General features: G+C 35.8%; 1 protein-coding gene across 10 annotated transcripts in view; it reads right to left on the bottom strand.

Moving 5' to 3' along the window:
• STRN (striatin) overlaps nt 1-23,502 on the bottom strand; it is a 115,385-nt gene that overhangs the window by 57,456 nt on the left and 34,427 nt on the right. For all 10 annotated transcript variants that reach the window (XM_081596230.1, XM_081596231.1, XM_081596233.1 and 7 more), the window contains 2 exons: nt 12,375-12,478; nt 5,162-5,235 (listed from right to left, as the gene is read on the bottom strand). In XM_081596230.1, coding sequence (XP_081452356.1) covers nt 5,162-5,235; nt 12,375-12,478 — 178 coding nt within the window. The remainder of the gene's footprint in view (nt 1-5,161; nt 5,236-12,374; nt 12,479-23,502) is intronic.

The raw sequence follows: 23,502 nt of genomic DNA, 5'->3' as shown, positions 1-23,502 counted from the left end.
GGCTGCTGCTGCTGCTAAGTCGTTTCAGTCGTGTCTGACTCCGTGCGACCCCATAGACGGCAGTCCACCAGGCTCCGCCATCCCTGGGATTCTCCAGGCAAGAACATTGGAGTGGGTTGCCATTTCCTTCTCCAGTGCATGAATGGGAAAAGTGAAAGTGAAGTCGCTCAGTCGTGTCCGACTCTTCGCGACCCCATGGACTATAGCCTACCAGGCTCCTCCGTCCATGGGATTTTCCAGGCAAGAGTACTGGAGTGGGGTGCCATTGCCTTCTCCACAGCATAGGGAGGAGGAACCAAAAGAAAACTGAAGATATAATGGCTGAGAAGTTCCAAATTTCATGAAAACTATAAACCCACAGATTCAAGAAACCCAAGAAATCCTAAGCACAAGGAACAGCGGGGAGAGGAGAGGAGGTAACTACCCCAAGGGACATCATGATAAAATCGCTTAAAACCAATGAGAAAGAGATAAATCTTAAAAGCAGTCAGAGAAAAAGGTCACATATTCAGAGGAGAAAGGGGCAACAGAGGATGAGATGGTTGGATGACATCACCAACTCAATGGACATGAGTTTGAACAAATTCTGGGTGATGGTGAAGGACAGGGAAGCCTGGCATGCTGCAGTTCATGGGGTGGCAAGTCAGACAGGACTGAGGGACTGAACAACAACAAATATACAGAGAAATGTATGGATGACAGAAGATACCACATCAGAAACGATAAAAGTAACAACATAAAGACTTTCAGACACACAAAAGCTAAAAGAAGGCATTACCAGCAGCACATGTGTTAAAGTCCTCAAGACAGAAGGAAAATGATACTGGAAGATATGGATGCACACAAATGAAAGATGAGCACTGGATATCTATGTCTTTTACGTTATTTAAATCTCTTTGAAAGAGAATTGCTGAAACAAAAATAATAATGTAGGGTCAACCTGGGTCACCCAGGGATTGAACCCATATCTCCTGCATTGGCAAGTGGATTCTTTACACTGAGCCACCTGGGAAGCCAGTGAAAGGTCTGAACATCTCAGTTAGAAGGCAGAATTTGTTACTTTGGATAAAGACATTTTATTTTTAATAAGTATCTGGCTTTTAATATTAAGCAGAAGAAACTGACATATGAAAGATAAATAGATTTTAACATAACGTAAGTTATGAAGTAGAAACGTTAAGGGTTTGCAAGTGGAACAAATAGAAAAAAAAAGTCATAGAGGAAACTAATTTTTTTGTGAAGAATATTTCAGAAAACATCTGGATTGTCAATTTTAGGAAAATACAGTAAATGGATAAAATAATGAAGAAGGAAAAATCCATGCTTCTTTTCTTTAATTTGGATACATCACCTCCTATACCTTCTCCTAGTCACTGTCCTTATCACTTAATTTACAAACCCTTTGGTAAAGCCCTAAGTCAGGCTCACATGCTTCCTCTGCAACCAAACTCTTACATCATCTTGAGTGAAGTTAATATTCATGTGGGTGGTTCACTTCAGCTTCTGCACAACCACCACCCTCTCTTAGCTGTCATGCCTTAGACCTTGTCATTATGAAGAACTGTCACTGATGCAAACTCACTTTCTGAGCATATCCTTCAGGCTCAATACTGCCAGTTCACTAGGCACTTTGACTTTAGGTGGGACCTTAGATCAGGGATCAGCAAACATTAGCCTGCAGATCAAACCCAGCCTGTTTGGGCTTCCCTGGTGGCTCAGATGGTAAAGCGTCTGTCCGCAGTGTGGGAGACCTGGTTCAATCCCTGGGTTGGGAAGATCCCCTGGAGAAGGAAATGGCAGCCCACTCCAGTACTCTTGCCTGGAAAATCCCATGGACAGAGGAGCCTGATAGGCTACAGTCCATGGGGTCGCAAAGAGTTGGACATGACTGAGCAACTTCACTTTCACTTTCCAAACCCAGCCTGCCACGCTTATTCATTTATGTGTTGTGGCTGCTTTCAAGTTACAACAGCCGAGTTGAGCAGTTGCAATAGGGAACAAATGGCCTACGTATTACTATCTGGTCCTTTACAAAGGAGTTTGCTGACCTGCCCTAGATTGTAGTCTATTCACTTGCTTTGATCCATTAGCTTCCTTCTGTCTTCACTTTCTTTCCTCACAAGTCTTAGTTCAGGGTCTATCAATTCAATCATTCTTTTGATAATGTCTCCAATTTTCTTGTCCCTTTATCTCTCCCTGAATCCAACTGTTCACTATTTTCATTCTATTATCTTTTACCTAGGTTGTCAATTGTGCAGACCAGCACTTCTATATAAACTCTGATTATACAACTCAATTGAACTCCTAGCTTTTCTCAATCCTACTATTCCTTAGTAAGTCTGTCCTCCTGTTCATTATTATTTTAAATCTTCTCCACTTTTGTTAAACCTCTGATGCATTTTTAGCAGGTAATCCTGTCTCATACATAAAGCTATCATGTTAAATACCCACCACTAGACCAAAACCCAAACCTATACACCCATCACCTAACTTCCTACATTCTCTCTTGGAAACAATAAAAGACATGCATGCTTCTCCTGCTATTCTCCAGCTATGATCAGAATCCAATCCCCATTATTTCTTCAGATACTTTCATATTTTAAGTATTGCTACTCTCTCTCCCTTTTATTAGTTCCTCCTCTAAGAAACATATCACTTACTCACACACACACACACACACACACACACACACACACACACACACACAGATACAAACAAACACATACTCTGTCTCTTCACTGACCCCACTGGTCCTTTCAGCCATTTCCCCTTAATACCTTGCCTCCACCTCCACAACCTCAGCTTCCTAAAAGTTTACCACACTTAGTCTTCACTTTCCACACATAGTCTCCATTTCTGCCCTCAACTCTCTCCTAAGGCTGTTTACAATAAAGTTTCCAGTGACCTGTGTGTCACTAAATCCCAGCGATACTCTTCAGACCCCAAGGCATTTATCTGTAATACTGAAGGATCCTTCCTTCTGGAAATCCTCTCTTTTCTTGATTTCCACTCTCCTGATTTTCCTGGTCCTAGTAAAATAATCCTCATCAGTTTCCTTTTCAAGTTTCTACTGTTCTATCAGTTTTCTAAATGCTACCATTCCTAAGGCTCCATTTAGGTCCTCTTCTTACTCTGTGTAAGATCCCTGGCTGAGTTCTTCCACCCCATTGGTGTTGAGTGTCATCAGTACTGCTTTATGCTCTGAAATCTACATATTAAACCCCTATATTTGGCTGGAGCTCCAGACTCACCTGCCCAACTGTATACCAGCTATTTTCATTTGCTGGCCTAACAAATAAATCCAAATGTGCACCCATCATCTTCAAATATACTAGAAGTGTGGGAGTCATCTTTTCATCTCCCTTTTTAAAAAAAACTCTTGCATCTAAACAAGAACTAATATCCTGCAGATTTTACTTCCTAAGTGTTTCCTGAACACACCCACTTCTTTTCAACTTCCTCATTTACCCAGGAGGTTGTAAAGTCCTCTAACCAGTCTCCCCATTTCCATTTTTCTCCTCTCTAACCCATCTTTCCAGTAGTCATGTATGGATGTGAGAGTTGGACCATAAAGAAGGCTGAGCATTGAAGAATTGATGCCTCTGAACTGTGGTGTTGGAGAAGACTCTTGAGAGTCCCTTGGACTGCAAGGAGATCCAACCAGTCCATCCTAAAGGAAATCAGTCCTGAATATTCACTGAAAGGACTGATGCTAAAGCTGAAACTCCAATACTTTGGCCACCTGATGCGAAGAACTGACTCACTGGAAAAGACCCTGATACTGGGAAATACTGAGGTCAAGAGGAGACGGGGACAGTGAGGATGAGATGGTTGGATGGCATCACCAAGTCAATGGACATGAGTTTGAGTAAACTCCGGGAGTTGGTGATGGACAAGGAAGCCTGGCGTGCTGCAGTCCATGGGGTCGCAAAGAGTCAGACATGACTGAGCGACTGAACTGAACTGAACCCATCTTTCCATATGCTGACAGCATGATCTGAGAGACAATCTGATCATCAAAAAACAAACAAAAAAAATATGTCAGTGATCAATTGGTATTGCTCTAAATCTCAAGGATTCAATATTCAGCTGTGGAAACATGTTAATAACATTACTACATTAAAGTGAACTACAAAATTGGCAGTGCATTAGGAATTATTCTGTTCCTTCACACACTGTCAAACATAGAAACAGTGTGGTCAAATGGGGAGAATTTTAATTCTGGAGTCAGAAGACCATATTCCCATTCAGATCCATATTCCCATTAATAGCTGTGTAACCCCTGGGGAAACTTCTCCGCTTTTCTGAGTTTAAATTTCATACAAGTAAAATTAAAATAATATTACTTTCATTTAATAGTTACATTAAGAATTAAAGTTAATGTATATAAAGCCCAGCATGTGATAGTTATATCAAGACGTTTGATCCAGGAATTTAACCTGACACCACATCAAAAACACACTCATCTGAAATGTGGTGACAGCTTTTCAACAATTTTTCTTACTTTTCTCTAACACCTACTAATATATTAGTCAATTATATTCCTTAATATCTTTACAAGTACTACTGTTGTGTTGTTTGCTGGGGTGATGAGGAAGACAGGAGAAAGAAAAAGGAATAACACAAAAAAATAATAAATGCTTCAGCTGCTAAAAACACTGTCCTGGCTACAGAACGTCCTGTGGGTGAAAAAGTCCAAAACAATTTTGCACCTGAAATTGAGGGATTAGACTTAAAGGATGAGTAATTCTCTTGTACTGAAAGAAGAAATCTCTTACCTCCACGGCTTATACTCTTTCTCTCAGGATTTCAAGGGCATGATGTACTTTGTATTACACATCTCAAAGTTCCCATTAAAATTGTGGGGACCCAGCAAGACACAGTTATGTTGGTGCATGTTACCCCATGAATTCTGATCCTTCCAGTAAGTGCAGAACATAAGCAGAAAATGGGGAACTGCAAGAAAGGGGACGAGGGGAAAGGAAGGAAGGTGGTGGAAAATGATCTAAATGACACTAAGAGATTAGTGCCCAAAGATAAGCAGGTCAGAAAAAATAACTAATATGCAAATAATTAACTTGCAGTTATAAATACTGTTGCTACAAAATACTGGATATTAACTTCTTTTTAATTACTTAAACTTCCTTTAAAATTAGCTTACCAGAATCATAGCTTGGAGGCTTCATATCTCCCTGATTCAATTCTGTCCCATATTTCAACTTGTGGTATTTGGCTCTAACAAAGAAATAAGAAAATACAAACCATCTTAAAACACAGTTAAATGAACCTTAAGATATGTAATAGGAGTAGTCATCAGTATGCAGTAGTCCTGACTAACTTTTAACTGTTCAAAGCCTTCCACAGTATCAAAGTCTTAATATAAAAGTGCTTCCCATTATCATTTTGCTGTTACACCATCAAGTTCTGTTATAACAAAAAAGTAGTAACACTGAGAATCGTAAATCTTGTTTCTATAATTATGAATGAACCATATAACATTCCAGTTTCTGCAGTGCTCAAATTTTCTTGAGGACCGTCAGAGTACAATTCTATCAAAAGCAATAGATAAGTTTGGATTGTGAAATAAACTTGAAAAAGACTAATCTTTCTCAAAATTGAGCTTTGTTTTCTTTAAGAAATAAAAGGTCACCCATAATACTCTGCAAGGTCAGACAATTATGCTTTGCCAAGTATGCATTAGAGTGAATGATCCAAGAGAGGGAGGAGGAATCAGTCTCAGGAATATTGAGGCTATGATAATATTCAATGTAATAAGACTGGGATAAAAGCAACAACAATAATAATTTGAAAAACCAAAGAATAAAGAAGGAATAAGGGCTTCCCATGTGTTGCTAATAGTAAAGAACCCATCTGCCAATGCAGGAGACATAACAGACTTGGGTTTGATCCCTGGGTCAAGAAGATCCCCTGAAGGAGGGCATGACAACACATTTCTAGTATCCTTGCCTGGAGAATTCTATGGAAAGAGGAGACTGGCGGGCTATAGTCTGTAAGGTCACAGAGAGTTGGAAGAGACTTAGCACACACAATGGAAGAGAGTTAGCATGCGCTCATGCACGTAGGGGCAACCAAACAGCCAAATTTGTAAGTTTTTTTTTTTCTTTATAAAACTGAGCACTTACTTTAAAATTTTTATATTTCAAGAAAAAGATAAATAAAATGAAAATTATTTGCTCAAATGTGTAAAATATTGGAATTCTTCATCCTATTTTGAATTATTTTCCAGTCATAGCAGAAAAAAAATTAAAATTTTATACAGAGGGGAATGTTAAGAAAATCTCTGAAAATTACAGGTAGCTGATGTTCTATTTCTTAAGGTAGGTGGTGGGTAATTAGTTTTTTTTATATTAATCTTTATACATTTTGCATACATATGAAAAGTTTTGTGATAATATATACCCACTAAAAAGAAAAAAGGACGTTTGTGTGCAAATATGGGATTGAGCTTTAGACTTAAGTAAAAAAAAATAAAATAAAACATAAGGCACAAAATACTGTGTGTGTGTATGTGTGTGCATATATTTCTGTGTGTTTTACACGTATGTGTTATGGTTTTTAAATGTAATGGTCAATCTTCAGATTTTTCAGAATGTACTTCATCTACCATAAGATGAAGTAACAATACCTCCTGTAAGTCAAAATAGCAATTGAAAGTAATTGGCCTGAAGACAGAATAAAGGCAATAATGAAGTTGTATGGAGTTAACTTACATATTTTTGTTTTATATATATATATATATATAGTTATATATACACAGATATATATATATATATATATATATATATATATAAACACATAGATATATGAAAAAAAATTTCAAACCCAAAATGCTGCACTATAGTGCATCCTAGTGGTCTTGGGAAAAACTACAACAGAGCTTACAGAAAAGGGAATAGAAAATATTCTATACAATGTAAGTAACAAAACACTATGAATAACATTTCAAAAAAAATTAGATAAAGACAAAACAAAGAACTGCTGTGTTTGCTACAAGCCGTGTTCCCAAAAATCAGGGGTCTCCTTACTGAATTGTTAAATTCACTGGAAAACAATTTACTCACAGAACTCAACTTAGTAACATTTCTTTTGATATGCTAAAATACCTTCCCATTTTTATTATTTCCCATTGTTTTAACCCTTCATCTCACTGTTAACAATTTTCTTGTTTCCTAATCTTTTTCTATCTATATCTGACTCCACATTAAACAGTAAATCTCATGCCTCAGAACTCTACATTTGATACATAGCTATGCCTTCCAACTGCCCTTTACTGGATAAAACTGCATGAAAATCATACAATATATTAAAGATATTAATGACATCCCATTATGGTTTTGTTTCAAAGTCAATTATTACATATGATATGCTTGGAATATAAACCAGCATTCTAACCACATTTTAAATATTGACACTTAAAAATAATTTGATTAACTCCAACAATAAACTGTCATTAAATTCTTATGACAGATACTGCACTTACTGCCTGCTGGGAATAATGTGCAGCTTATAGTTACTTAAGGGTAGAGCTAAGGAGATGAAGAAGAGACAGAAATGTAAATAAATAACACGGTGGATAAGAACTATGAGTTATATCAAATGTTACACAAATTCAGATAAGGGATTATCTAATTCTGTCAAAGATCCTGACAGTAGTCAAGGACAGCTACCAAAAAGAAGGTAACGCATGAGATTTTAGCTAAACCTCAAAGCCTGCAATCTGTTTTACAATCAGACAAATGGATTGATGAAGGTATTTTGGTCACAAGGAACATCTTAAGAGTGGGGGGGTGGGGCGGAAAACCACAGTGTGTGTGTGTGTTTGTGTGTGTATGTACAGGACTAGAAAGAGGCCTGGATGTAAAAGGTTTTACTAAGAATTCTGAAATTAGCTAGATATTTTTAAGCAAGGATATAACATTTGTGATTTGGAAAATGAATCCTATGGATGTGGAAAATAAAAATTAGAATGAGAAAATGTATTAGAGGCAAGGATGATAGCTGGGTTTTTACATTAGAGCAGACACAAGAGAGATGCGGGGCATTTCTTCCATGTTTCAGGATTATATTTTAGAAGAAATATTTCAGAATTATATTTTATATAATATTTCAGAATTATATTTTATATAGTGCTTGAGATTCTTCAGTATAGAACTTTCTGAAAAAACCCGAGGTTATACCCTGTGTGTTCTTGGAAAATTATGTATAATTTTCTCTTTTTGTAAATTTTATCACCCTTTAAGGAATGCTTTGTTAAACCCACACAAGGTGAGTAATCCTTCTGTAATGTTAAAGATTCAGTTTTACTTAACTGTGGACCTTTTTAAGTGGGATTAGTTAGAAAATCTATAACCAGCAACTCAAAACCATGATCCTTAGTTGGGTTTTTACAGGTTAAATGACAAGATGCCTAGAATTTGCTCTAAAATAGATTGAGATGAGGCAAGACCGGACAAAAATGTTAACTGTTAAGGCTTGGTTGGAGGTGTATATAAAAGATACTAGTCTCTGTATGTCTGTGCTTCAAATTTTCCTCAGTTAAAAAAAAAAAAAAAAACTTAAAAAAATTGGCTTAAGGCATTAGAAAAAATAATTTCAAAATGAAAAGAATTGAAATGCTTTATAGCTCTAATTTTTTTAAAAATTCCTAGGCATTATAAAAATAATTTCACAGTAAAGAGAACTTAAATGTTTAACAGCTCTAATTCACAAAGAAGTTTTTTTAATTCCTTAATTTATTACACACTTCAGTGGTGCCATACATCAGGAGATTATTCCCAATGTAATGGCATGAAGTTCATGAAGTTCCATGAACTTCAAATGAAATCAGGGATACTTTTCCAGGAGAATTCCTTTATATTAAAAAACAAAGAACAATCTTCCCTAGCCTCAGCCACTAGCTGTTTATCTTTTCTGTTCTCCAAAGTCAAACTACTTGAAAAACCAAACAACTCTATCTTTCTCCACTCTATCCATCCTTCTCACCTCTCAATCCCCTGTGATCTGGTTTATGTTCCTGCTACCTCACTAAAGCTGTTCTGGCAAGGATACCAACAAGCACCTAACTGGCAAGTCTGGAACTATTTTCAGTATACAACTTACTTGTGATTTCTTTGGCACCTGCAATTGTCAAACTCCCACCTTCTCTAGCTTGCTTCCCATTCACTGCTTTCTCCTTCCTTCCCCACCACTCTTTGGTTAGCACTTCTTTCTCTGTTTTTCCTCAAACCACTCCTGTAACTGGCTCCTGCTACTTCTTGTTTCACACTAGTTCTGTTTGTTTCAAAGTTCTTATAATTTTACCCACAATATTGATGATTCCCAAGTACACATCCCTATTCATGAATCCTCTTCTGTATCTGCTTTACTACCCTCTTTATTTCTAATTCACTTTATAATTTTCAAACTTCTCTCTCAAGCCAGAAACCTGGGAATCATTCTTGAATTATCTTTCTTCTTCATCCTCAATACCAAGTCATCTCCAAATTTCATAGATTCTTTCTAGTTAAAATGTTTCATAGAGAATTCCTTGGTGACTCAGTGGTTAGGATTTGGGCTTTTACTGCCAGGCGCCCAGGTTCAACCTCTGATCAGGGAATTAAGATTCTGCAAACCACATGGTGCAGCCAAAAAATATAACATTAGAAGTAAAAAAATAAAATGTTTCATAGTTGATGACTCCTCTATTCCAGCAGTTAATATGATATCATTTCTCATCCTAAACTATTACAATTTTCCTGCCTCTATTAACAGATCTTTTCAGTTCATCCCCCAAACTAAGGTTAGAGTGATTTTCTAAAATCTATTTAACACTGAACCGAACTGAAGTTGCTCAGTCATGTCCGACTCTTTGCGACTCCATGGACTGTAGCCTACAAGGCTCCTCTGTCCATGGAACTTTCCAGGCAAGAGTACTGGAGTCGGTTGCTATTTCCTTCTCCAGGGGATCTTCCCGACCCAGGGATCAAACCTGGGTCTCCTGCATTGCAGGCAGACGCTTTACTGTCTGAGCCACCAGGGAAACAATCTATTTAACACTATTCTATGCTTAAACCTTTCAACTGTACAACAAATACACACAATATATATTCCTAAACTAGACCCTGGACCAGGAAAAAAAAATACTACGAAGATTATTACTGGCACATTTGGTAGGAAAAAATGCTATAAAGATCATCATTGGATCGCTTCTAGGCCTTCTGACTAAGATCGAGTGTAGTAAGATCATCACTGGAACATATGAATATGGGCTGTATTACATATCAGAACTATGTTAACATTAAATTTCCTTAATAATGAACTGTAGTTATTTAAGGCAAAGTCCTTGTTCTTAGAAGATACTCTCTTAAGTATTTAGGGGCAAAGAGGTATAAGTCTGCAAACAAGTAGCAAATGACTCTGAGGGAGGGGAGGATGGGGGGAAGACCATGAGTATACAGAGAGAACATGATAAAAATAAACAGACCAAAATGTTGTCAACTGGTGAAATCTGGGCAAAGAATATATAGTTTGTTCAACTTCGATTAGTATGAGATTATTTTAGAAGAAAATGTTTTTAAAAAACTTCCAATGTAAGACAGAAGTTTAAACTCCTTAGTTAGGCTCTCCATGATCGGGCTTTTGCCCAACTCTACCATTACAGCTTATAAATTACAACTGACACCCCTACCTTCCATACACAGTAATCACAAATTTCTGAACACACCACACTGCTTTGTCCCATGTCAAACATACAATCTCCACATTCTGAACCTTGGCAAACAGCTTATTTTGTATGATGCTGTTCATGTCTCACCCCCTCTAATTACACCCTCCTTTCTACTTCCACAGACCGCAGATCCAAATAACCACTCCCTTCTTTGTACCCTGGGTACCACTGTACCCTGTGCTGACTTCTCCCATAGCATCTCACTTACTGCACTGCACTTTTGTGATTTATGAGTCTGCTTCCTGCTACTCTAAGCTGTGAAGGACAAGAACTGTGACTTGCTTGTTCCCAATTCCAGCACAGTACTTAAATTGGATGGATAGATTATAATGAATATGTTATTGAGAAGGGAAACACACACACACACACACACCCACATACACACCATATCCGTGTCCTTGGTTAGTTTAGTATTTGTATATTTTAATTCTTCTGACTTATAAGATAGTATAATGTACTGGTAGAGTACAAGCTTCAGAAGCAGACAAACCAGAGGGATCCGAATCTTAGCTCTACTGTAACTCTACAACTCTACCTAAGTTATTTAGTTTTTAAGCCTCAAGGTCTAATACATAGTAGTTAATAAAGTTATTATTACTGTTATTACACTCTCTGATTATGCCTATCATTTAGGTTGTTTAAAATCTCAGATATTCCCAAATTACACACTTTTAAAAGTGTTCTTCCCCCACCTCCCCAAAACAGCTTTCAACCAACCTCTCAAGGAATGAAAAGAACCACCAATTTTTCACTAAGAGGGCAATCTGTTTTCAGTCTCTTGTGCCATTATTTAAAATCTCACATGAAGGTAAACACAACTAATAAAAGTTTTACATCTCTTGATATTCATAAATATCATCTGCTAAATGTTATTTTATGGTAGTTTTTCAAACAAGCCATTCATCAATTTCAAAAAAATGAAAAGGCCATGTGATCAAAAACAAAGCAAAACAGAGAATTTCGATATCACCTATCAAGTACTCAATAATCTAAAACAAAGAACTGTCTCATACTCCTGACAAAAAATTCTAAAGACCATCCACTAAAGCAAATACTTAATTCATATGAAAACTTCCAAAATTCTCATCCATGACCTATTGTCCTTTACTTGCAAGCCAAGTTTAGTTCTTGAATATTTTAGACACTTAGCAGAATAGAAAGGTAAGATTCACTTCTGGAGAGATATGAACAGGTGATAGCAAAGCCTCAAAATATCAAAAAGAAAGATTCTCAACACAATCTGCCAGAGCAGGTTTTTTCCATGGAAAATACATCAAACTGAATAATACTAGATGATACTAGTAAAAGGGAGTAAGTATTATAGAAATTTCCTTTACAACTCAAAAACTACTTCAATTCTACAAAGAAATGGATATTGACAGTTCAGGAAGTATACACATTTCTTCAGAAAGGACAAAGTAGGGAAAAAAGTTGTTAAAATTTTAAAAACCTTATACATCAGTTTTAGGTCATTATTATTAAACATTCATTAACAAATTAACATATAGCAACCATTTCTAAATGTTTATTATAAATACTAGTTCCTGAATTCAAACAGAACACATTAAAATTTGAATCTGTTTTAGGAGTAACAGAAAAATTATTCCAGTATTTTAAGAGAACACTACCTTCCATTTTACTGAATTACCTTTCCTGTTTAAGAGCATATTCCAGCATTTTGATTCTTCTCACAAGATCCTTCTTCAAGTTTTCTTGACCTTTCCTTTCCCCCTGAAGAAAGGCAATCTGAGCCTGAGTAAGGAAAAGAAAGACAAAATGCAATTTAGTTGAAATAAGCTTTTTAAAACTCAGTGAAAAACCTTTGGAAGATAAAACAATTAAATACAAAAACATTTCTTTTTACATATCTGTCACAAAGTAAACAGAAAGGCACTGATTGCAAGGGGTGGAATGCTTAACTTTTTTTCTTTAAAGGACAGCTATATGCATTTTACTTCAGACTACAGATGAATAGCAAGGAGAGATAAGAAAGCCTTCCTCAGAGATCAGTGCAAAGAAATAGAGGAAAACAACAGATTGGGAAAGACTAGAGATCTCTTCAAGAAAATTAGAGATACCAAAGGAACATTTCATGCAAAGATAGGCTCAATGAAGGACAGAAATGGTATGGACCTAACAGAAGCAGAAGATATTAAGAAGAGGTGGCAAGAATACACAGAAGAACTGTACAAAAAAGAGCTTCACGACCCAGATAATCACGATGGTGTGATCACTCACCTAGAGCCAGACATCCTGGAATGTGAAGTCAAGTGGGCCATAGAAAGCATCACTACGAACAAAGCTAGTGGAGGTGATGGAATTCCAGTTGAGCTATTTCAAATCCTCAAAGGTGATGCTGTGAAAGTGCTGAACTCAATATGCCAGCAAATGTGGAAAACTCAGCAGTGGCCACAGGACTGGAAAAGGTCAGTTTTCGTTCCAATCCCAAAGAAAGGCAATGCCAAAGAATGCTCAAACTACCGCACAATTGCACTCATCTCACATGCTAGTAAAGTAATGCTCAAAATTCTCCAAGCCAGGCTTCAGCAATACGTGAACCGTGAACTTCCAGATGTTCAAGCTGGTTTTAGAAAAGGCAGAGGAACCAGAGATCAAATTGCCAATATCATCGAAAAAGCAAGAGAGTTCCAAAAAAATATCTATTTCTGCTTTATTGACGATGCCAAAGCCTTTGACTGTGTGGATCACAATAAACTGTGGAAAATTCTGAAAGAGATGGGAATACCAGACCATCTGACCTGTCTCTTGAGAAACCTGTATGCAGGTCAGGAAGCAACAGTTAGAACTGGACATGGAACAACAGACTGGTTCCAAATAGGAAAAGGAGTACATCAAGGCTGTATATTGTCACCCTGCTTATTTAACTTATATGCAGAGTACATCATGAGAAACGCTGGGCTGGAAGAAACACAAGCTGGAATCAAGATTGCCGGGAGAAACATCAATAACCTCCGATATGCAGATGACACCACCCTTATGGCAGAGAGTGAAGAAGAACTAAAGAGCCTCTTGATGAAGGTGAAGGAGGAGAGTGAAAAAGTTGGCTTAAAGCTCAACGTTCAGAAAACTAAGATCATGGCATCTGGTCCCATAACTCCATGGGAAATAGATGGGGAAACAGTGGAAACAGTGTCAGACTTTTATTTTTTTGGGCTCCAGAATCACTGCTGATGGTGACTGCAGCCATGAAATTAAAAGACGCTTACTCCTTGGAACACTGAGGGGTGTTCTCATTTATAAAAAATGAAGACGGAGAACTACCAACTATCTAGGTTATGGCCAACCTAGATAGCATATTTAAAAGCAGAGACATTACTTTGCCAACAAAAGTCTGTCTAGTCAAGGCTATGGTTTTTCCAGTGGTCATGTATGGATGTGAGAGTTGGATGGTGAAGAAAGCTGAGCGCCGCAGAATTGATGCTTTGAACTGTGGTGTTGGAGAAGACTCTTGAGAGTCCCTTGGACTGCAAGGAGATCCAATCAATCCATCCTAAAAGAGATCAATCCTGGGTGTTCATTGGAAGGTCTGATGCTGAAGCTGAAACTCCAATACTTTGGGCACCTCATGCGAAGGGTTGACTCATTGGAAAAGACCCTAATGCTGGGTGGGATTGGGGGTGGGAGGAGAAGGGGACAGCAGAGGATGAGATGGTTGGATGGCATCACCGACTCAATGAACATGGGTTTGGGTAGACTCCGGGAGTTGGTGATGGACAAGGAGGCCTGGCGTGCTGCAATTCATGGGGTCAGAGAGAGTCGGACATGACTGAGCGACTGGACTGAACTGAACAGATGTTAAGACAACCAACGTAAGTGCAGACATATGCAAAATACAGTACAGTTTGCTCAAGAGTTTGTATTTTAGAGCACTGAGGGGTGTTCTCATTTATAAAAAATGAAGACGGAGAACTACCACAAGTCGTACTATTCTGCTTTGAGGTATCTATTTGAAGTAAATAAAAACACTAATTCAGAACACTAGTAAGCATCCCCATGTTCACTGCAGCATTATTTATAATAAATAGCAAAGATATAGAAACTAAGTGTCCATTGACAGATGGATACTGAAGCTATGTATACGTACGTATATATATGTATGTATAACACACACAACTGAATATTACTCAGCCATAAAAAAATAAAATCCTGTCATTTGCAATAATATAGATGAACCTCAAGGATATTATGCTAAGCAAAGTAAGTCAGGTAGAGAAAGACAGAAACTGTATGATTTCACTCACATGTGGAATCTTACAAAAAATAAAGATGAAGAAACAAAACAAAAACAAATACATAAATACAAAGAAGAGATCTGTGGTTACAAAAGGCAAAAAGGGTTGGGGGACAGGAAACATGAGTATAAGGGGTCAAGTGTATGGTGATGGATGGTAATTGCACTTGTGGCAGTGATCATTTTGCAGCATATACAGATACTGAACTATAAGGCTGTACACCTGAAACTTACACAATTTATTTTCGGAGTGAAGATGAGGAAAGTGGGTAAAGCAAAATCATGAGTTCTTATAACAAGCCTTGTAAAGTTAAGAGTTCTCAGAGCTTCACCATCTACTTAAATTTTATGATGGATTCCTTGTCTCCAGAGACTTTATCCTGGACATCTACAAATAAGGAATAGCAGCTGCCTTTTCTCAATCCCCACCTTTAACCCCACCCCCATTTAGATTCAATATGCAGGGGTAAAGAAAGTGAAAGGTGGGAAAAGGAAAATCAGAGCCAATGGCCCTCCATAGTTTCCTGGCCCCTCCCAAGTATTCCTAAAGAAAGAAAAAAAAAAAAAGAAAAACCCTACATTTTAACACAAATAAATTGTAATACTCTCATCTTCAGTCAGACAAAGGGGGATTGGAAAGAACAGTCGTTCAGAATAACTAAAAAATACATTTAGAACTGAAATAATACCTTCTACTTAAGGAATTAAAAACTATGTTGCAAGTACTAACCTGTTAAGGTAACTCATAACACCACTAGGAGTGTGGCAGATCTATCTACTTAAAGGCCCTCAAAGACAGCTATCAGTTTCACTATTCTCACATTCTTTTCCCTTTCATTTCTATTATATTAACTCAGATAATGTTATTTATATATCCACAGTGCTTTCCATTTAAGTAAGCAAGAAATTCCATTTAATGATGGACTTTACAATATCCCTAAGAAATTGTGGATAATCCAACTAAAGGTTTAGTGAATGACCATTAAACTCCTTAGTTTAAACGATACCCATTTCTCTTTTTTTCAGTACCATAATAAACATAAAATCCAACTCACTGAGCTTCTTATAACTTTGAGAATGTAGGTACTGTCATGTTTTTGTTGTCATTTCAACAAACCCTTAAAATTTACATTGCAGTTACTAGAAGGATTCTTTTTATCTTGTTGAAATACATAAAAATAGGCTAAAGATGATTTAATTGTACACACAGAGGAAAAGGTATCAAATATCTGTAATATCTATACTAACCAATCATAAAACTTTTTGAAATTATTTGTTCTACAATGAGATTATTTTATATAAGCAGAGTAATAATACATGCATTAAAAAGTGACAAAAATGAATGTCCTTCAAAAGGATATGACAGTCCAACTTATTTGGTCAAACAGTGCTTTGGCCTAGAAGACAGTGTTCAAAGTGGCTTTAATAAAAAAATTATAATAATTTAACCAGTATAATCAAATATCCAAAATAATTTTTAAAAATTACCAATTTCTTCCTTTCTATCCTGTGTGACTAGTTCTGTATTTCTGCCACCATTCTGTATTTCTGTCCTGGGTGATTCTGACACTGCAGCCTTTAATACTCAAAAATCTTTACTGTGACTCATTCCCCAACCCACCAACTACTTCTTATATTTCTAGGACACTTGCTTCCCCCTCCTCCTATCGATTTACATATTGGACTACTTAAATATTTAATACTAAAAGACCCAGAATTGTTGAAAAGAAACATTACAAAGAAGATGGAGGTGCCTGGAAAAGGCAAAACAAACAATAACAGGAATATCTGTGATAGTTCCTAGTGATCAAAGAATATCTCTGAGACATTTCTGCCACAGATGCAAAACCTGAAATCAATCATACGGAAACATCAAGTAAACTCAAGTTGAGGGGCATTTTATGTTAACAGTCTTATAATCTTCAAAAGTGTCAGGTCATAAAAGTCAAAGAAAAACTGTTTCAGATTGAAGGAGATTAAAAAGACCTGAAAACTGAATGTTATCCACGATTCTGTTCTAGATTTGGCTATAAAAGGACATTATTGGGAAAGCTGGCAAAATATGAATGGGATCTGAGGATCAAATGGTAGTAATACATCAGTGTTAATTTCTACATTTTGATGGCTATGCGTGGTTATACAGGATAGTACTTGTCTACAGGAAATAAACACTGAAGTATTTGGTGGGTGGCAATAGGTCATCAGGTTGCCTGGCACCTTGCCCTCGAATGGTTCAGAAAAAAAACTTATTTCTATTGCCCTTCCAACTTTTCTGCCAACAGGAGATTTTTGTTTTTGAAACAAACACTATGCTAACTTCCTTAATATGATAAGACACAAACAATTAAATTCAAAAGCCAGTACCATGTATAATAGAGAAACCTAAGACGTAATGACCATCAGGAACAAAACAAGGATGTCCATTTCTTACCACAAATATTTAACATTGCTCTGGTGGTGGCCACTGTCATTAGTCCAGAAAGAAGTAAGTTTGGAAAAAAGGAAAATTAATTTAAAAAGATGCATGCACCCCAATGTTCATAACAACACTGCTCACAACATTCAAGACATGGAAAGAACTCAGTGCCCATCAACAAATAAATGGATAAAGAAGATATGATGTATATATACACATATCTACAGAGAGAGCAGTATTTCATATATATACATATGATACACTGGAATACTACCTTGCCGTAAGAATGACATTCTGCCATTTGCAGTAATATGGATGAACATGGAAAACATTATGCTTAGGAAAATAAGTCAGAGAATGACAAGTACTGTATGATATCACTTGTATGTGAAATTTAAAAAATAATACAAATGAATGTATATGCAAAACAGAAACAGACTCACAGATACAGAAAACAAGCTTGTGGTTACCAAAGGGGAGAGAGAGGTAAGTGGGGAGGGACAAATTAGGAGAACGGGGTTAACAGAGACAAACTATGTATAAAATAGATAAACAAGACTATATTGTATAGTACAGGAATTACAGTCATTATCTTGTAATAATGTAAATGGAGTATAATCTATAAAAATACTGAACCACTATGTTGTGCATCTAAAAATAATATAATACTGTAAATCAATTATACTTCAATTAATAAAAAATAAGTTTATAAATTAAAAAAGGAAATAAAATCATATTATTTGCAAATGATATGACTGGATATCTGGAAAGTTCAAGAAAAAATAAGACTATAAACTATTACAAAAATATGGGAATTTCAGTAAAGTAACTACATATAAAAATAATAAATTGAAACCCATGGGCTTCTATAAAAACAACCAGTTAGATGATATAATGAATGAAAACAATTCCATTTATAATAACAAAGTGATAAGATTAGAATAAACCTTACAAGAAAAAAATAAGAGGTATACAAAGATTACTTTAAATGTTACTAAAGAGCATAAAAAAATGACTTGAACAAATGAGAAGCAAAATCGTGTTCTTAAACAAGAAGATTCTGTATTACAATTTTATTTTTCCCTAAATTAATCTTATAAAATTATGCAAGCCCAATTAAAATACAAATACAATGTTTTTAAAAACATCACACATGATGAGCCTAAAGTACATATGGAAAAATAAATAAGCAAGAATAAAAAAATTCCAAAGCTCTGAAATATTTTAAATCTTATCATCATTTACAGTCACTTAAAAAGTGGTAATGATGCACAAAAAGACATACCTATGATATAGACAATCCAAAAACAAACCCAAATATTTACAAGAATTTAGTATAAATTAAAGGTGACAATGCACATAATTGGGGAAAGTGTAAATTATTCAATAAATGTTGATGGCAGCCATCTGGAAATTATTTCTCATATCAAAACAAATTGCCAAAAGGATCAAAAATTTAAAGGAATTCAAAAGTATTAAAAGAAAAGGTAGAGTTTGTTTTGTTCTAATAATCTCATGGAATGTCTTTTTGAAAATAAGACAAAACCCAAAGTCATAAGAAACTAATAAATTTCACCTCAAAAACAAAATTTATATATGGTAATTTAAAAGTTGCTGAAAAACTATAAGAAATAAGACCATTTCTTTTGACAAAATGTCAAAACAAAATCAGAGAAGTAGTAATGCCACAAATCACAAGAGTTTGTTTTTCCTATATATAAAGAGCACCTACAAATTAATAAGAAAATGATCAAGAACTCAACAGGAAAAAACACAAAGAACATGTTGATAAAAAAGAAATACAAAAGCTCAAACATATTAAAAAGATATTCACTCTCACAAGAGAAATGCCAATTAAAATTATAATCAAACTTCTCCTTTTCATCAGCTTAACAAAGTTCAATAATTAGATAATATGTTGGGAAAAATGCAACTGTATGTTGACTGTGACAGTGTTAAATGCACTACTGTGGACAATCTGAACAAGTAGATAAGGTATGAATATAGCTTTTAAGTGTTACAAATAAAATATTTGTAGTACAAGTAAAACTAATAGTAATGGCACATATTTTTCAAAAGAAAATTTTGGAATTATCTTCAAGGAAAATAAATATTAAAAAATTCCATAAGCTTTTTATACTGTATACCTAAAAACAGGCCTCTAATTTCCTAGCCGTTAGAAACAAAAAAAACAAATAGTAACTAGCTATTTTATAACTTAAGTCTATATGATAAACAAGAAACTTGTTTTTATTATTTTCAATTCTAATTTGTCAAAAGGATACATATAAGGAATATAAATCTGCTATATATAAGTAGGTTTACCTGCAAACATGGGAGTATCTAGTAACTAAATTATTTTAAACAGTTTTTGAGACCATTTAAACTATCTTGTACTCTAAAATTCTACAGGGTTAAAATTTAAAACTGAAATCACTGAAAAGTATATTCAAAAACAAATGTACACAAAATACTAGTTTGGGTTGGCTATTTTTCAACTAGTTTTCTGTCATATGCTACGGGAGAGAAAGAACACTCACTTTTACAAAAATCTAAAATAAAGTGCCAAAAGACAACTAATACAAGGTTCTGTCAACAGGGCACAAACTCCCAAATAACAAGAGAAATACATGAAAAGTAGAAGTCAATAAAATAGTTTACTTAAGCTCAAGAAGAGCATACAGCGAAGTTTCAATAATCTGCTCTATATTGACTTCTTAATGTCTTCTATAAATTATACCTATTTTCTCTGAGATGCTTTGGACTACATTATTCTCGTGCATCTAGGCTGCTAGTTGTTTTTCTCTAGACACAATCATTATCTCTAGCTGGCCCTCTCTCCTAAAGACAGTGTCGTCACTTGGCAGCATCAAACTTTAGCATCAGAATCACCTAGAGGATGTGTTGAAACACACATTGCTTGGGCTGGCCCCTTCCTCATTTCTGGTTCAACAGGTCTGGAGTGCGGCCTGAGAACATGCATTGTTATTAAGTATCACACATTACCAGGTGACGCTGATGCTGCTATTCTGGGACAATACTTGGAGAACCACTGACCTACACCATCTGTGACATAGTTAGAAGGCCAAAAATAAAGCAAATAGGCTGCTAAAGAGCAAATAACCGAGCTGTCCCAGAACCCCAGCTCTTTACAGAGAATGATGAAGTCTTATAAATGTCCTCAGGCTGACAAACAGGTACATACTAGCTTTTTGATTCTCTTCCAAATTCCTTGTGTATGACTGTATTTCTAGCAGTCTCCTCATAAGAAAATAAAATCAACCATTTTCATTCAGTTTAATAACATTTTTGGGGAATACCTACTACCCATCACAGTCCAAACTGCCATAAAGGAGAATATAGGAAAGAAATAAACCAAGTTGCTACTCACAGTGCACTTTCCATTTAGTTTGGGTACAATACCAGAACACACATATATAAACAAACAAATATATATATAATATACACACATATATCCATATATATTCATAAGATGAAACATTGGAGGCTACTAACTATTGAGGATTTGACTCAAATATTTACATTTATTCATTTGACAATATTAACTGAGCACTTACTTTATTGTTGTTGTTGTTCAGTTGCTAAGTCATCTCTGACTCTTTGTGACCACATAAACTGCAGCACACCAGGCTTCCCTGTCCTTCATTATCTCCCGGAGTTTGCTCAAACTAATGTTCATTGAGTCAGTGATGCTATCTAACCATTTTTATTTGTACCAGGACAGTTACTGGCACTAGGGCTAAGGTAGTGACAAAACAAGTAAAACAGAGCTCACAGTTTAGTGGCTGAAGCATGAATGCAGAATAGCATATGTTGTATGCAACCAGAATCAGGAACTCTTACAAGTAAAAGCAGTAAATATAAAAAATAAACACAAATAAAATACAGTGAGATGCCTATTAATTCTGGAGTCAAGTACAAAACTGATGTATAACTCAAAAACTGCATTTTAATCTGGTATTAACTCTACAGCTGGCTTTATCTTTTAACAAACTGTGAGTTCCTTGAAATTTTCCTCATAAAGTTTCTGTGCCATTATTTTTATTTACCTAACATTTCAAGAAAGATGGCGTGGATTTTTTGTTTTTCACCACTCTGCTAAACACAGTATGTAGCTAATCTCATTTAACTGGGACTATCACACAATTAAAATATTTTTTTTTATCATTAGATTTTTTAAGCATTTATGATTTATCTCATTTCCAACCACATTATAATTCCCTTGAAGACAGAAGCCCCCATTCATGCATTCAACAATTATTCACTTAATGCCTTCTATGTAACTCCCACTTGAATTTTATTAAGATGTAACGACAGGATTCCTACATTCTACTAAATTATAACTCTACTGAGTACACTACCTACTAAACAAATAGACAAAACTGTTCTGTCCCAAAGTACCTTAGTTATTCAATGTTATCTGATTAAAAAGATAAAATTTTAGTCATAGTAAATGACAGATAGTAATAAACTGTAAGTATAAAAAGTTACTATAAGCCACAAATTGTTTTCCACATAGCTTTGAAAAAAATTTCAATTCTTAGTTCTTTCATCTACCACACTGTCACTATGAAATGTGAACTGCAACTTCTATAATTAAAACAAAAGGTTTTGATATTAATATATGAAAATTATAAATATTAAATATTCAGGCAAAAGCAAAATGACCAAGGCAGACTGAACATATAATAGAATCAATTTCTTAAAAAAAAAAAACTTACGATGCCTAATCCCTTGACTGAACATGTTTAAGCCTTTGTCTTATGTTTCACATGCAGGCAAAATCTTCCTGTTTACTTACATTACTATTTTACCTCTGAAAAGAATATAAACAACCAGTCGTCCAAGACAGTCTTTTATCTTTTACTGTCATGTGCTATCATTATTCTAGTAATAACAGAACCCAAGTTTATGGATTGGATTGTCCCCCCCCACAACAATAAATTATATATAACCTTTTTTTATAATGACAAATACCACATAATTGCAAGAAAATTATGTGAGAATAAAGGAGAAATTCACGATCATGAAACACATATTTCAGTTCAGTTCAGTCGTTCAGTCGTGTCCAACTCTTTGCAAGCCCATAAACCACAGCACGCCAGGCCTTTGTCCATCACCAGCTCCCAGAGTCCACCCAAACCCATGTCCATTGAGTCGGTGATGCCATCCAGCCATGTCATCCTCTGTCATCTCCTTCTCCTCCTGCCCCCAATCCTTTCCAGCATTAGGGTCTTTTCCAATGAGTCACCTCTTCATATGAGGTGGCCAAAGTATTGGAGTTTCAGCTTCAACATCAGTCCTTCCGATGAACACCCAGAATTGATCTCTTTTAGGATGGACTGGTTGGATCTTCTTGCAGTCCAAGGGACTCTCAAAGAGTCTTCTCCAACACCACAGTTCAAAAGCATCAATTCTTCCACACTCAGCTTTCTTCACCGTCCAACTCTCACATCCATACATGACCACTGGAAAAACCATAGCCTTGACTAGACGGACTTTTGTTGGCAAAGTAATGTCTCTGCTTTTAAATATGCTATCTAGGTTGGTCGTAACTTCCTTCCAAGGAGTAAGCGTGTTTTAACTTCATGGCTGCAGTCACCATCTGCAGTGATTTTGGAGCCCAGAAAAGTAAAGTCTGACACTGTTTCCACTGTTTCCCCATCTATTTCCCATGAAGTAATGGGACCAGATGCCATGATCTTAGTTTTCTGAACGTTGAGCTTTAAGCCAACTTTTTCACTCTCCTCTTTCACTTTCATCAAGAGGCTCTTTAGTTCTTCTTCACTTTCTGCCATAAGGGTGGTGTCATCTGCATATCTGAGGTTATTGATATTTCTCCCAGAAATCTTGATTCCAGCTTGTGTTTCTTCCAGCCCAGTGTTTCTTATGATGTACTCTTCATATAAGTTAAATAAGCAGGGTGACAATATACAGCCTTGATGTACTCCTTTTCCTATTTGGAACCAGTCTGTTGTTTCATGTCCAGTTCTAACTGTTGCTCCTGACCTGCATACAAGTCTCTCAAGAGACAGGTCAGATGGTCTGGTATTCCCATTTCTTTTAAGAATTTTCCACAGTTTAATG

Source organism: Giraffa tippelskirchi, chromosome 4, assembly GCF_054371585.1.
Source record: "Giraffa tippelskirchi isolate mGirTip1 chromosome 4, T2T-mGirTip1v1.2.pri, whole genome shotgun sequence".
NCBI lineage: Eukaryota > Metazoa > Chordata > Mammalia > Artiodactyla > Giraffidae > Giraffa > Giraffa tippelskirchi.
This window is presented reverse-complemented; position numbering and strand designations above follow the sequence as displayed.